Below are 17,120 nucleotides of genomic sequence, written 5' to 3'. Positions count from 1 at the left end.
AAAGGTCAAACGAAGGATCAAGTGTACGGAACACAAGAGTAACCGTGTTGAGTTCCACTGTCAAGACTGTGGGAAGGCTGCCTGTCGGACATGTTGTATCATCAACCACAGAGCTTGTAACACTGTCGTCACCATTGAGTCTATGAAGCCAGGGATGAAGGCAGCACTGATGGAGAAGAGACTTGGCATGGACAAGAGAGTGAAAGTGAGGTCGAAGAAAGTAGACATACGAAACGAGAAGCTCCAAAGTAGTTCTAGAATCACAGAGTCAGCTGTTCAAAATATTAGGTTGATCTGCCAGACAGCTATTAACAAGATTAAACAGAAAGAAACACAACTCTTGGATGAACTGAATAACATATCACAGACATACGCCGACCGAGCTGATGTGAATCTGGAAGAGATCGAGATACAGATGTACAGACAACATTGTGAGTTCATTGACCAGGCCTTGGTATCGGACTCTGAGATGGACCTGTATGACGCGTATCAGGCCTGGGAGTCTCCAGCTGTAGAGATGGAGGCTGTCAGGGATACAGAGACAGCAACCACCCGGAGAATAGATCACATCGGGTTTACACCAGACACTGACAACGTCCTGAAGGTCCTAGATAACCTGCAGTTGGGGAAGATTGACGTCACATACCAGGATCAGGGTACATGTCAGCCATCTCCAGTGCTGGTTGACACGATAGAAGGGAGGGTGTCGGGTGATGAGGAGGAGCCTTACCTACAAGACGTGACAGTTCTGGTTGTAGATGGTGTACAGACATGTGTTGTTACGGGCTATAATAACAAGTGTGTGAAATCTTTCTTCACAAGAAATAATCATTCATGCCATAGTAAACTTCCCCTGGGTAACTCTCCAAATGGGATAACACAGTTGAATGAGAAGCAGGTGATGGTTGCTGTCCCTTTATCCCGTCAGATTGTAAAGGTAGAAGTGACCCCTGACCTGGTGCTGCTCTCTACCACCAAAACACGTGCCGAATACTACAGTCTGGCTGTTCTGAATCCTTCCTCTCTAGCAGCAGGTACTTGGGAACGCATGGATATCCTGGAGATGGCTGGACACGTGTTGAGGTCTGTCATTACAGAAAAGAAAGCGTTACTATTTGCATACCCTGACTACATCTTCGTCACCAACAAGGGCAACCCACTCGTGTCTGACTGGGGGAAGAAGTATGTGACATGTCTGACGTCAGAGGGGGATGTTTTATGGAGATACGCCCGTACCGGAGACAAGGCACTCAGGTACCCTTGTGGTATCACAACTACCAGCACAGGAGACATCCTGTTTGTAGACAGGACACTGACAAGGTGCGACAACATGGGGATGTAGCTTCTGTCGTTTATTCCACGGGCCAGAGCCCAACTGCCGAACTTCGTTCGGACCTCCCGGGATATCCCTCGCCGCTGACCTGCCCCGGTCATCAGCCGGTCATCCCGGGACTTCAGGGAGCTCAGCTAGCTCAGCCTCCCCGGCAGGTACACACATTAATATAACCTGTCTAATCTACACATGCACTAAGTTCTTAATTCTACGTTGCCTACTTTGTTACACTATGTTTCATTTACTACATTTATACTAAGCACACTAACATGTATATATAACCAATGATAATTCATACATCCATAATATTACCTATAACATAACATAACATATTATCTATAACATAACATAACATAACATCTATAACATAACATAACATAACATAACATATTATCTATAACATAACATCACTACGATATTTGCCCCTTGAAAAAAAAAATTGTCACGTCCTCGTGACGAATGATATTGGCAATACTGTCTGTGGGCACACGAAAGTTTGTTTGACACACAATTGTCCAGGTACACTTTCCAAGGAGGCATTACAATAATATACACTCTAAAAAGAATTAAATATGTTCACACGTCCTTTAACTAGGACGAAAAAGAAAAAAAAAAAAATAGATGATGAGCACCGTGCGCATCACATTGCGCTTGGTACAACACAAACACACACAGTTGTCCGTTTCCTTTTTTCTTTTTCACTGTTCCTGGAAATAATCATGACTGTTAAGAAGTTCCACACATTCTGAAGTACAATCGTGCCAATATCTCAATTGTCCCGGGCATACTACAGCAAACAAAGTTAATATAAAGGCAACCGTATAAACAAAAGTGACCAGATAATTACAACAATTTTATGAGATCATTCCATTATGGAATTACGGGATAAAGTAATGATGATTGTGGAGCTGAGGCTTGGTTGTCATTATAAACGGAACTTGATTGATGAATATATTGTGCCGTGCTATCATGACGCAGTAGAAGGTAAGCACAGTATTGACCAGCTAAAATAGACTGTAAATTGTAATACTTAACAAGTGAAATTTTGTATCGCGTTGGAACAATCAAAATTTCAACATCAGGATCCGAAAAAGTAATTTGCCAATCAAACGTTATCGTAGCGGAAAAGTAACTTTTTGAAAGACGAACATTTCGCACCGCTTCAGTGTACCTGACCTTAATTTTAGAAGGACATGCTGCCGAGTTCATCAAGGCAATGTGGCAACAATTATTTCTTGTGGCAAGTTCTAATTCCAATTTTGTACCGGATCGTGAAATTCGTTTTCGGCATTTCAATACCAGTAAGATTACAATTAAAGTTATGGCAATTAATATAAGACCGTTGTCGAAAGTAACGACGCTAGATAAAGTAACAAAGTTGTTAAGAATATTTGCAGATTGGATCGTAGTTGTGGGCTGCACAGTAGTAGGGTTTCCATTCCAAATTAATCATTTGAGCCTTGACCGAACTCTGACCTGAGATGAGAGCTAAGGTAACTAAAATAGATCTGAGTTTCAGGAATCCTAGAAGAGTGAAACAGAGGGCAAGAGTGGCGAAAGCGAGGGAGATGTATGAGATAATGCTAGAGCCATGACCCCATGCGGATGCCGAAGCGTCATCATTATCGTAATCTTCAAGAATTCCTGTATCGGAATTTACTGCTTGCTTGGCAAGTTCAGCTGCTTGTTTCAAAGATTGAGAAAGCGCACGGTCAGCATCTGTGTTTGTGAAATTCTTAATGTTAATGTGTAGAGGCGGAATTTTGAAAACAGGAACTATAGAGGGTAATCCTGTTTTAACTAAGGGCTGTAATCTCTCAGTATTAAAGAAATGTCTCAATAATGGTAAATTTAGTGGGAATTTGACAATGCCTACTGACTCTGTATGGCAGTGTGTGATTCTAGGTGGTACGTGAAAATGATCTGCAAACAAACTACACCTACAAGGAAGATCAATAATGCATAATTTACAAGGATCCTTCTTAGTGATTGTGTGCTCACAATGCAATACTATGGATGTGATGTTTGAGAGAACTACGGTACCCGTATTTAATTCCATGACGTTGGAACTTACTCCGTAAGGGGTGATACTATATTTGCATAAATTATGCACACTGTCTAGCTTTTCAAGGAATATAGCCGATAAACAAGTAGGACGAGATATTCGCTGCTGGGCGATCATTGTTGGGCAATGTTTGCGTTTGTGTCCATGGCATAATTGAAAATCTGCTTCATACATTTCAAAGAAGGTGTCACGTTGTGGATTAATTGCTAGATACTCTGGAACGTTGATTAAATTAGTAGAGTGAATCGACGATGAGTTAATTGGTAAAGGAAAGGTGTAGACCTTGTAAAGGTTGAATAAAAATGTGTGTGACGTCACAGGTATTGAAATTGTAATGAATACGGAATCTTTCTTTCTTGTATACAATAATGGTTTGGTATCGTAATAGAATTGAAGATCCGTTTGTGCTATATGGAATCCTGGAAAATCTGAGGCGAGATGTTTAGTAACATTGCTTAGAGTTTGTTGTAAAACCTCGGCTGAAATTAAAAATGGAGACAAACGTTGAGAAATCAGATCATGGATTCCTACATAGAAATCCTTAAGATGTCTTTTTGTTTCGAAAGCCAAGCTCATGTATTGCAGCATTAGTTGACTACCGAGTGTTGACCTACTGGCTATCCTAGCAATCTCTATGTGGGTGTGGTTTTCTACTTGACTTATTAGTTTGTGGTTTTCAATTACTGCGGTCGCTAACGTATGGAAACGTTTGGAAGATATAGCGCGATATGATGCCATGTCCGAATCGACTTTTTGGAAGTTAGTTAATAACTCTCTGTTTTGTTTCAAAATTGCGGCGGCGTGCTCGTGCATTTTCTTTAGATCACCTTCTGTAGCTAGGCCAAATACGGTTTTAGCTGCTGATCCTAAAAAATTGAACCATCCTCTCTTATGTCTTTGTGGATTGCTCACGGTCATTTCGGGTATCAGACTCTTTATACTGGAACGCGTATCTGTCCATTCATTTACAAGATCATTCTGTAATTGATTGACATATTTGTATACCAGTTTCAAGCTGTTGCACGATTGTTCTTCAGAATTGTTACATGGTGTCAAGAATGGTTTGAAATTAACTGTTGGCAATAGTAATTCATAGGTATGTGTCCACTTGTTCTGTGCATTGTCCATAACGCCGACCCTTGTGAAGATAGTGCCATAGTTAAGTCTTGGCTCTATGCTGTGTGCTTCCATTACGGAGATTTGGGAGACCACCATCAATACGAGTAGGACAATCCCGTAACCTACAAGTAAAGAGGACAATGTGCTGAGCTCCATATCATGTTACCAACTCACACGGGGTTTGGTAGAATTATGCAATGCAAGAAGTAACTTAAGGTCGAAAGGTACTAGGCACGTGCGATTAATAAATTTCAAGTATAGAGTTCCTGGCCAGGAGAATTGTTCTTTGATTGCATAATACCTACTTCCAAACTACCCCAAGGTATTGATGTTATCATACTAGATAACTTAACGACGTCGTTTCTTTCTCGCTCTGCCCATCATTGTCTTATCAATATGAAATTGACGTACCAGTTCTGCTGGTAAATTCATTTGTGGTTCCCAAGTAGCTTCTCGCGTTGGGTAATCTTTCCATTTAACCCTGTAATACTTTCGTCCGTTAATCGTACGGGAAGCAAGTAATTTTTCTACTTCGTATATGGGCTCATCGGTAGGTTCAGTTTCGCTGGGTGATCGTGTTTGATCAGCCAACTGAGACCTGGCGGGGTCACTCTGACCTGCCGCTGCCCTGTTTCCCTCCCTCATTACTGGGGGGTCAGCAGTCGGACACTGCTGTTGTGCCGTAACCGGCCGCTCATTAGAAGGGCTGGTGAGGCGCTGTGACGGATCATTGTACATGCGTAGTCGATTGGCATGGACTGGCGATTTCTGGAGTTTGTTGGTTTCACAATGCCTTAACAAGTAAGTGTCGTTGGGACCTTGTCGAGTGATAAAATATGGACCTTTGTACTTTCTGTGCAATTTTGGACTAAGGCCAACTGGTACCTTCGGATCATGTAACAAGACTTTCTGTCCTAAGTCAAATACATATCGGATGTGTTCCTGTCATAGTATTCTTTGTAGACTCTTTGAGCTTTCTGAATATTCTGTTTGGCGACTTCGCGTGAAACATCTAAATTATGGAACAGTTTGTCAAGATGTTGTTGATAAGTATCAGACAGTGTATTGTCTGGAGTGTAAGCGGTGTCGATTGGTAAGACACATTCTTTGCCAAATAACAGATAGTATGGACTAAACTGTGTTGATCTGCTGGCGGGTGTAACACGATACGCACACGCAATACTGGGAAGCAAGTCAGGCCAGTCTGTCTGATCACCGGAGCCGTATGCACGAAGGCTTTGTTCTAAAACACTATTAAAGCGTTCTACAGTTGCATTACTGCATGGATGGTAAGCTGAAGTGCGGAGTTTGACTATGTTAAATATTTTGCAAAGCGCTGTAATCAGTTTTGAATTGAAATTCTGTGCTCTATCTGTGAGAAGTTCCCGTGGCCAGCCATATCTACAAAATACCTCATTGTACAAGATTTTCGCGACTTCAGTTGCTTGCATTGTCTTCAGGGGAAATAGTTCCACCCATTTAGAGAAAGCACACGCGACAACGAGGACATATTGATATCCATCTGCCGTTTTCTTGAGAGGGCCTACGATATCAACGTGTAACCTTGAGAATAGACTGCCGACAGGTAGCGGATGTAATGGAACCTTAACTTTTTTGTGCATTCGTTTTGATTTCTGACATGCAATACACGTTTTAACATACGTTTTGATATCATTGTACATACCCGGCCAAAAGTAGCGATAACGAACCAGCTGGTATGTGCGTTCTACACCCTGATGACCTGCCATTAGTGAATCATGTAAGCTTATCAGTATGTCATCACGCAGCGATTTTGGCACTACTAGCTGTTTGATCAAGCGTTCTGTTTTGTCACCCTTACCGCGTGGGTAATACAGATGATACAACACATTGTCATCAAGGATATAATCCTGTGCTTCGAGAATCAAACGTCTAGCCACGTTGTCCTCAGACGGAAGTGAACCGTCGTGTATGTATGAAATATATTTGAGAACATCTGGGTCTGATCTCTGTAATGTTTTGATTTGGGAGGTATCTACCGTGAGTTTGGATTGTGCTTCTGATACATCGGTGGTTTCCTGATTGGAAATGTTGGAATCTGTGTCTAAAATGTCTATGTTGAAAATATCTGGAAGCTGTTCATCTACCGTGGAATCTGGATTACCAATTTCATACGATCTACGTGAGAGTGAATCGGCATTAGTGTTCTGTTTGCCAGGTCGGTAAGTAACTGTGTAATGGTATCCTGCCAGTTGTATGGACCATCGAGCGAGACGACCGTGTGTGTCCTTACACGTTTTAACCATTTCAATGCACTGTGATCTGTTATGACCTCGAAGTGATTTGTGAGCGAGATAGACATGATAATGTTTGATTCCTTCTACTACTGCGAGACATTCGCGTTCCGAGATACTCCATTTCTTTTCGTTATCTCTTAAACCTCGCCCTCCATAGGCTACTGCATACTCATTATTATCCTCGTCACGCTGTCCAAGAATATAACTGATTGCATGGCCACTGGCGTCTGTCGTTAGAAGAAAGGGTTTGGAAAAGTCGGGATATTTTAAGATTGGTTTTGAAACAAGTGATTGTTTTAGTGAACGAAAGGCTGCATCACATCTATCTGACCAAACAAATGGTGTATCTTTCCTGAGAAGTGCTGTTAGAGGTGCCGCAATGTGGGAAAATCTTTTTATAAACCGTCTGTAGAAATTTGCTAAGCCTAAAAATGCACGTACTTCATGCACTGACTTTGGTTGGGGAAAACTTTGAACAGTCTCGATCTTGTTTGGGTCGACAGTGATGCCATCCTTTGACAGAACATAACCCAAATAAGTAACTCGGGATGCTGCAAAGTTACATTTGCTGGGCTTTGCTTTCAGACCGGCTTCTCTCAATCTTGTGAACACTAAGCTGAGATCTTTCAAGTGTTGTTCAAAGTTCTTAGAGTAGACTAGGAGGTCGTCAACATAAGCAATAGCACATTTCCAATGCAAACCTCTCAGTACTTCAGTCATAACAATCATGAATGTAGCAGGTGCATTACATAATCCGAAAGGCATACGCTTAAATTGATACTGACCGTTGTGGACTGCGAAACTAGTTTTGTGTTTTGAGTCAGGGTCAAGTTTTATCTGATGGAATCCATTAAACAAGTCCAGAACGCTAAACATAGTTGCGTGTTTTTCACCCAAAGTGTCCAAAACATCTTCTATCCGTGGCAAAGTTTGGAATGACGGCAGTGTTACGTCATTCAGCTTACGGAAGTCACAACATAGTCTGTATTGGCCTGAGGGCTTTTTAACCATAACTACAGGTGCCTGCCAAGGGGGAAATAGACTTTTCAATGATATCATGATCTAAAAGCTGTTTAATTTGTTTATCAATTTCCTCTCTCATTTTGGGACTAGTTCTATAACATGGTTGACGAACAGGCTGGGCATCACCTGTATTGATATTGTGATAGTAAATATCTGTGCATCCCAACTCATTAAGACCTGTAGCGAAAATGTCTCGGTTCGATCCTAAAAAGGCTAAGATTTCAGTTTTCTGGGTTGAGGTTAAATCTGATTTAGAAAAATCAAAGCCAAGATTCATTGCTGTTTGTATCAATTGTTCGCGAGATGGTACAGAAGTATTTTGATTTGAGGAAGCCCTATTAGGTTTAACAGAAACATCGTTTACTGTCTCGCCCTTATCTGCATAACTAATGAGATTTATTTCATCTTGCTCCGAGAGGGGCATGAACTCTCAAGTTGCTGCATGCTGTGCAAGGTGATGGGTGCAAGTGTAGGGTTCATGACCTTGTAACATGACCGTCTGCTGATAAGTTTTACTAAGCACCTAGCTCCTACTAATTTAGACGCATCCGCAAATGTAAACGTGGGTGTGCAGAGTCCCAATTTGTGCGCTTGTTTACGCGGTACCTTAACAGTGATTGGAATGACAGCTTCTGATCTGGGAGGAATAGTAACTGTGGTAGAAACATGAGTAGTAAAAAATTTTGGCCTGGGGTCCTATTAAAGGAGTTTCAGTTATGCCATTTTGAATTTTTAGAATATGAGTATGAAAGTCTATGGTAGCAGATTGATCTTGTAAGAAGTTTAAACCTAATATTGCCGGTTGATTTGACTTTGAGAGGATATGAAACTTTTGTACCAAAAGTAAATTTCCAACAGTAATGGGTACAAAAGCATGACCTAACACTTTAATAGCATGACCTCCGACACCATACACATTAGTTAGTTCTGATCTTTGAAGTGGGCATTGAGATGAAAGTTTCGCCTTCCGATAGAGTGTTTCGGTAAGTGTACTGATTGAAGCACCAGAATCAACCAAAGCTTGAACACTGATGTGTGAGATTTTGACATTGATTCGATTTTGAGATCTTACATCTGACACTGATGTTTGAAAAACAGAATTTTGAGGTTTTGGTACATGTAACCTGTCACTAACAGCGCGGAAACTTGGTCTCCGTTGTGCAGGTGCGCGTCCCTATCTCCTATATTGATAATTTTGCCTGTTGCCTTGAGCAGATCTGCAGACTGCTCTTAAATGCCCTATGCGGCCACAAGTATAGCACTGTCTGCCCAGTGCGGGACATTGAGACTTGGAATGATTGTACTTACCGCAGCGTGTACAAGCAGGATGTCGTCGGTGAAAGGGCACTGGCGGGAACGTCACCCTTGGGGCTGGAGATGGCGACCTGGACCGAGGGCTGGCCATAGTGTTCACTTGTGTGTTCACGAGAGTCGTGAGCCTTTCCATTTGCGCTTGAAGCGTCGCCAGTGACGCAGAAAGGCCGTTCGTTGTTTCTGTCGTGGGGAGGACACTCTCGGCCAATCGTGCAGCTTCAACTACGTCCCTCAGTGTCTTTGGCGACGTCATGCAGACGGCTGACTGTAATGATGGTTTGAGACCCATCAAGACAACCTGGCGGACTTGGTCGAGGTCACGGTTGAGGCGTCTGGCCAAACTCGTGATTTCTGATACGAAATCATCTACGGATTGGGTTGGTCCCTGTTTTGAAAGGTGGAATTGCTGAAGCAATTTCATGTCAGTGGCGGCTGTGTCACTGTATCTATTCAGGAACTCTGTCTTTAGACGCTCCCAAGATTCCTGCGACGCTTGTGGCAGACCGTCATACCATGTGAGTGCCTTTTCCCTCAGGAGCAACGGAAATGCATTACATTTTTCTTGGTCGTTCCATCCCTTTAATTTGGAGAAACGCTCGAAACGTTGGAACCAAAATTTTCCAATTTGGTCAGTTCCTGACCAAGCAGGTGGTGTTAAACCGTTTGAAAACTTATGCACTTCTTCAGGTGGTGAATTGTTTTCGGGTGCCTGGGCCATGGTCGGTTGAGGGTTCTGCTTGGGTTCCAGTGTCCGTGGGCTTTGACTTCGTGTTACAGGACCGGCATTAGATGGTTGGGACACCGTGTCCTTGGAAGCCATGAGCCCCGCATTTCCACCACTTATCGTACCATTATAAATACGACAACACGGGGATGTAGCTTCTGTCGTTTATTCCACGGGCCAGAGCCCAACTGCCGAACTTCGTTCGGACCTCCCGGGATATCCCTCGCCGCTGACCTGCCCCGGTCATCAGCCGGTCATCCCGGGACTCCGGGAGCTCAGCTAGCTCAGCCTCCCCGGCAGGTACATACATTAATATAATCTGTCTAATCTACACATGCACTAAGTTCTTAATTCTACGTTGCCTACTTTGTTACACTATGTTTCATTTACTACATTTATACTAAGCACACTAACATGTATATATAACCAATGATAATTCATACATCCATAATATAACCTATAACATACATAACATATTATCTATATAACATAACATAACATAACATATTATCTATAACATAACATCACTACGATACTTTGGTTCTGTTTTGCTTCGTTTCTCTTTGTAGCTGCATGACGATGAATGAAAGAGTTGTAAGTCAATGGAATGAGGTGTAATGCCGCTTTGAACAGCTGTACTATAGTGATACAGTTAGATGAGCATGAAGACGAGAGACACAAAATACTGTGAGTAGATTATACTAAAGACGACAAGGGAATTTGGTGCCATTTGGCCCTACCATATAGAGATGCATGTATCTACCAGATGTAACAGCTGCGACGAGGTCACAAGTCTGAGATTGGAAGTATATTTCAGCTAGCGACAGTTATTCTTTGACGGTGATACTTTTTGAAAATAAAAGTTGTAGGGAATTAAATAGGAAACACATAAGGTGTCAGTTTGTTCAATGTTTGTTTCTTTCGGTGTTAGTGAAATGGGACATACTCTGTTTATGAAAAACGTCAAGTATATTTTTAAGGACGCATGGAATTTCATTTTCATCAGATATGTGATTACACTAATGAACGCTATGTCTGTAGCTGTGGGTTAAGTATTCGGCATTGGCTGAACGTGACAAACTGTATATCAGGTTAATGTATGGAGGCATGCGAGCCTTTCAGTGCATAGAACACTAAGCGTCAAAAAAGGGTTTTGCCAAAGCCTATGGGTCATCATTTAAATTGCAAGCCTTGAAATTTCAAATAGGCCATTTGCAGCCTGAAATGACAAAGTCCATACGACCCACAGGAGAATCAGACCAGTGGATCCGGTTGTTGGAGAGATACCTGGAATGACCTGAGCTGCACAACAACTACTTGACCACGACCACACCAGCCACAAAAGTATTTGCCAATCTTTCGAGTCTTCCAGTTCTTGAACCGCAATATTCCCCCTCCACCTAGCATCTTGTGTAATGCAAATGCCCAAATTAACCAAGTGTTAATTGTCCTCAGGTTTTTTTTGGGCTTCATTTCAGTTTATAATAAGTACTTTACTTCTATACAGTTCTATTGTTTCAGAGAGTAAACGTCAGTCTATCCATTCACTATCAACACAAGATTTCCTGTGGGTATGGTTTACTCTGTGCTATACAGACATACCAAGTTCACTTATATGTCAATTAAATAAACGAAATGATGACAGAAGGACAGCATGATCTGAACAAATTCAATATTTTGTATCACCTGCAGTAAACCAGCCGAGGCATGTCTTGACAAAATACCCCAGTAGGCATTCAAACATCTCTGCTCATGAAACGCTGACAGCATGAACATATGTGTGACATTGGATCCAGCAGCACGTAAGAGGGGAGTAAGTTGTTGCATACAGAGCATGGACGTTTCTTCACTATGATATCCTGTTTATTTGTTCTCTGGGCAGATTTTAAGTGAGTCCTCTGATTCAATCAAGAATGACTTGACCTGCAAATATATATAGGAAATGTACTGTGAGGCAGAGAGAGAAAGAGTAAATTGCATCACACCTTTACGTTTCTTTGAATATTACATCACAGTAATCATGCTCATACTTTGCTGAAATATTTCCATCCAACCGAAACACAGTCCATAAAGAATTAGATGTGAAACCGACGAAATAAACCAAAGAAATGTGATTCACTGTGGTATGAATCGAAAAACCGATGTGCAGACCCTATGCATCCGAATAGAGCAGCGAATTCATACAGTTTGCACATCTTTTTTCGATTCATACCTCAGTGAACCGAGAAAAAAGGAACTCCGTCAATCCCTCTTATTCAATTGTTCCCAAAAAGATATCTACAACACTTTCATAAGAAAGCCCTATACATTAAAACTGGCAGAAAATACGAGAATGAATTCATACTGTGGCGTAACGTGTGTAAGGTTATTGTTGTTAATTTATGCACATAACGTGACAAGCACTAAAGTCAGCAGAGTGTAGCATAAGTCGACAGGACCCATCAATCACAGTAAGAGGCTAGAAGAACTACAGACGTCAGACTGGAACGAACGAACAAACATGTCAGGAAGAAGGTTTCTATTTCTGTGTTACATGAGATGGTCAGTAACTACCAAATTCAAGCATTGGTTTCCTGAGAACGAGCGGACACATTTTAAAAAATGCTACTTGAGAATAGAACCCGAACACATGTCCTTTGTAAATAACTGACAATCCAGTGATCAACAGCATGAGCATCGACCTGCGTCATTCAGATACGATTACACGTGTAAACCAAGTGAGCGAACCTGACCACCCCGATCCCATTAGTATCCAGTTTCGACGAGCATGGGTCGCTGAAGATCAACCCGGATCTTCACGGGTCTGTGGTACGAAGAGCATTTATTACAAAAACAGTTACACAAGGGTTTCAGACATATGAATGCGCGTTTATTTGACAATTTAGTTCGTACATGCCTTCCAGCCGGAAATGTCAGAATATATCTGCTAGCAGTATTTTGTATGTCTGCCTCCTGCGCAATCATTCCAACCAACTTTAAACTCAAGGTTGAATGTGTACTCCCATTTGCGTGCATGCATACATTCGCACCTAAGCCACTTGGAGTGCATGGTATCCAGGCCACTGTATCTACACATATTTATAATGCGCACATATCCACGCTCCATTAAAATACAAGTTACAAAGACAGAATTACGACAAGTCACAATGGAATAGATGCTTAATGTACTGGACAAAAAAAGTTAGGATATATGTAAATTTTGAAATTATGAATAATGATCTATTTATTCATTGACATCGTGATAAAATATCAATCGCAAAAATACCAATATCCCTAACTTATTTTGTCCAGTATACATACAAATTAAGTAAGGCTCTTGATGATATTATTGAGCAAAGGGTTATTTTGAGATTTGATTCAGAGTGTCTCAGGTCAAGGGGGACAGAGTTCCACAAGACAGGGGCAGTGTAGGAGAAAGTTCTGTTGCCAATGGTTTTAAGTCTGTAGTTAGACACAGTGAAGTGTTGCTGCTGTGAGCGAAGTACGCGAGCTGGGCTGTAGGGCTTGATCAGATCTGCAATGAGAGGTGGAGTCTGGCCATGCAGGGACTTGTATGTGAGGCACAGTGTCTTGAATCCTTGTTCTCACGGGTAACCAGTGGAGCTGCTTTAGAACTGGGGACATGTGGAAGTGTTTAGAAGTACGGCTGACGATGCGGGCGGCTGTATTTTGAACGTTTTGTAGTCTGTCAATTAGGGTGTCAGGGAGGCGTATATAGAGACAGTATATACAGTAATCTAGTCTGCTGACAATGAGAGCATGGACAAGGCAATGAGCAGATTCTGTGGTGACAAGAGGACGGATACTGCCAATCACTCTAAGATGAGAGAAGCAAGTTCTGCATAAGTTGTTTATCTGTGCTTCCATGGACAGACTTGGATCCAAGAGTATTCCTAGATCCTAGTCTGAAACAGCAACAGATTCAACATCTGACTTTCGAAGTTGCTGTTTAGTTCCAGCTGAGAGGTTCCGTTTTATCTCATTAAGTTGTAGTTGGCGATCCTATACGCATTTAATTAACGATTAATTTATTCCAATATATCTCAGGGTTCCGACCACACAAGGCACACATACATGTAGCATTACGAGTTATCGTAACCATATAGTTTATCACAGGCCTACAAATGACGTAGTATAACGAACGCTGTCTTGAACGGGGCCCAAAACAACTTTACTCTCCTGACCGGAGTTCCTTGCGTTCAGGTAGTACGAGTAGCAATACTTTCAGAATTGTTCAGTTAACCATACATGTGTAAGTGAACGAGTGAGTGAGTTTAGTTATACGCCGCTTTTAGCAATATTCCAGCAATATCACAGTGGAGACACCGAAAATTGGCTTCCCACACTGTATCCATGTGGAGAATCGAACCCAGGTCTTCGGTGAGACGAGCGAACTTTTCAACAACTAGGCTACCACTCTCCAAATGTGTAAATGATATTTTGTCATAAAGTGGTAGGCAGTTCCAGTTGTGTCCGTTATTGTTCCAGTTATTGTGTCGCTGATGATGTCATGGTTTACAAACAAGAACATTGCAACTGTCTGCTCACAAGCAGTATCTCCCTTGGAAGCCATATTAGGTTAACACTGTACAGTATTCAATCGGGGCGTGTCACCTTGGTGAGGGACGAAAGCCTGAAATGATGCTACTTAGGTGAAACCCCCAAACAAGGTTAAAACATGCCGAACCACCCAGAAACAGAATGAGGAGGAATGACCAACGTGCACGCGTATGTTGTAGAAATGTCTGAAATTAACGGATGTCGTTATGGAAATAGAATTCTGTGACATTTTAATTTTGCAGATTGCGACCGCCGGGCTCGAGGAGAAAGTAAAGGATAATTTCCTGACATGCTCCATCTGCTTCGAGATGTACACAGACAATGAGGTGATCACACATTCTGCAGGAAATGTGTCACCTCATACATCCAAACCAGACCTGATGCTGTCCAGTTCAAAACCATCCCCTGTCCCTGCTGTCGACAAGATACCAAGGTTCCCCACCCCAACAGGCCGGTGGAGGAGTGGGCGGGGCAGATCAAGCCCAGCATCATTATAGAGGGCTGATTGACACCTATAGGTCCCAGGTGTGCAAGGTAAAGTGAAAAATGATATGCGTGTGTGTGTATGTATTTAAAAACTGTGGTGGACTAACATTGGCATTTGTGTTGTGATAATATACAGCCTGCTTACTTTCCTAGCCTTTCCACATTTCAATGAAAATAAGTACGTTTGTACTTGTGTTTACAGAGATCTCCGGCACATGTTGTACAATCTGTCAGCAACTAGGGGAGACAACTCTAGGGGTCTTGTGGTGTCCTGAGTGTGAAGTGTTCCTCTGTGACAAATGTGTATAGGCACACCGGGTGACTCCCAGTTCATTGAACCATGACCCGTGTGACCTGTGGTCAAGGTCAAACGGAGGATCAAGTGTACGGAACACAAGAGTAACCGTGTTGAGTTCCACTGTCAAGACTGTGGGAAGGCTGCCTGTCAGACATGTTGTATCATCTACCACAGAGCTTGTAAGGCTGTCGTCACCACTGAGTCAATGAAGCCAGGGATGCGGTCGAAGAAAGTGGAAAGTGAGGTCGAAGAGAGTAATTCTAGATTCACAGAGTCAGCTGTGCAAAATATTAGGTTGATCTGCCTGACAGCCATTAACAAGATTAAGCAGAAAGAAACACAAATCTTGGATGAACTGAATACCATATCACAGACATTCTCTGGCCAACTCCGAGCTGATTTGAAGCTTGAAGAGATCGAGATGCAGATGTACAGACAACATTGTGAGTTCATTGACCAGGTCTTGGTATCGGACTGTGAGATGGACCTGTATGACGCGTATCAGGTCTAGGAGTTGTAGAGATGGAAAATGTCAGGGATACAGAGGCAGCAGACAACCGGAAAATAGATGACATATCTTTACACCTGACACTGACAACGTCCTGAAGGTCTTAGATGACCCAGTTAGGGCAAATTGACGTCACATACCAGGATCAGGGTACATATCTGCCATCTCCTGTGCTGATTGACACGATAGATGGAGGATATCGGTTGATGAGATGAGAACTCTTTTAATTTGCGTAACAATCATGAGTGTGGGTGATATACAGACATGTGTTGTCACTGACATGTCAAATCATTGTCTGAAATCTTTGTACACAAGAGCCAACCATCCATGCCACAGTAAGCTTCCCCTGGATAACTCACCATATGGGATAACACAGTTGAAGCAGAAGGTAATGGTTGCTGTACCTTCGTCCCGCCAGATTGTAACAGTAGAGGTGACCCCGAACCTGGTGCTGCTCTCAACCATCCTAACTAGCAATAGTTACTAGAGTCTGGCTGTTCTAAACCCTTCATCTCTGGCAGCAGATGGCGTAGATTGTGATGGCTACGGCAATGTTGAAATCCTTGACATGTCTGGACACGTGTTGAGGACAATCACTGCACACAATGATGACTTGCTGTTTACCTACCCCGCTAGACTAAGGCTTAGTCTCTGAATATATATAATTTTGATAGTAACAAACAAGCCCATTTATATTGAAAAGGAGCCCTAGGGAGACCAGAGATTCAGAACCTGAGGAAATCTAGACTTGCTTTATTTAGGGCTTTAGCACTGCAGAGAGAGGGCTTGGCAGTAGGGAAATTAATGTGGTTCGGGGACTGTGAGACAGACTACTACCCCGCCTACATGTGTGTCAACACCAAGGGCAACATACTCGTCTCGGACTGGGGGAAGACGTCAGAGGGGGGAGGTTGTGTGGAGACACGCGCCTACTGGGGACAGTGCACTTCGTAGCGCTTCTGTTATCACAGTTACCAGCAGAGAGACGTCATGCTTGTAGAAAGCAGTCACAAGGTGATACAGCTGACAGAGTCGGGGGAGTTTGTCAGAGATGTGCTTACGTCAGAAGATGATGATTTGAAAGACGGATGACAAATACGGATTCCTCTTTCTATGCAAAGACACGGAGGTGAAATCGCATATAGTCTGGTAGAAAACGAAAAATGGAGGTTAAATCTGTTTCAGGTGATTTACTCCGAAAACATTTACAGAGAAAATAGATCCAGTCCATGAAGAGAACACTAAGGTTCAATGAATGTCTTCTAGAACCTATGGGCATCGCCTTGTCAGTTAATTGTAGACATGCAATATTCAAAAAGACCATTTCGAGCATGAAGTGAAATAGTCCACATGATCATCAGGTGAAATACACCAGCTGTTGTGGAGATTCCTGGGATGACCTGAGCTACACAAC

The 17,120-nt window shown here is 42.4% G+C and overlaps 1 protein-coding gene across 1 annotated transcript; it reads left to right on the top strand.

Moving 5' to 3' along the window:
- The first annotated feature begins 11 nt into the window (after positions 1-11).
- LOC124285479 lies at positions 12-16,896 on the top strand. The gene is made up of 2 exons (XM_046721722.1): positions 12-1,320; positions 16,721-16,896. Exons 1-2 carry the CDS (start codon positions 143-145, stop codon positions 16,722-16,724), a joined length of 1,182 nt encoding a protein of 393 aa, XP_046577678.1. The 5' UTR covers positions 12-142; the 3' UTR covers positions 16,725-16,896.
- The last annotated feature ends 224 nt before the right edge of the window (positions 16,897-17,120 follow it).

Source organism: Haliotis rubra, unplaced genomic scaffold (genome assembly GCF_003918875.1).
Source record: "Haliotis rubra isolate DU_JTF1 unplaced genomic scaffold, ASM391887v1 Scf360, whole genome shotgun sequence".
In the NCBI taxonomy this organism is placed as follows: Eukaryota; Metazoa; Mollusca; class Gastropoda; order Lepetellida; family Haliotidae; genus Haliotis; species Haliotis rubra.
The sequence above is the reverse complement of the archived record's forward strand: the minus strand, read 5'-3'. Positions and strand labels throughout refer to the sequence as shown.

Coding starts and splice junctions, on each gene's coding strand:
- LOC124285479 (XM_046721722.1), top strand. CDS start 143: ATGAAGCCAGGGATGAAGGCAGCACTGATGGAGAAGAGACTTGGCATG.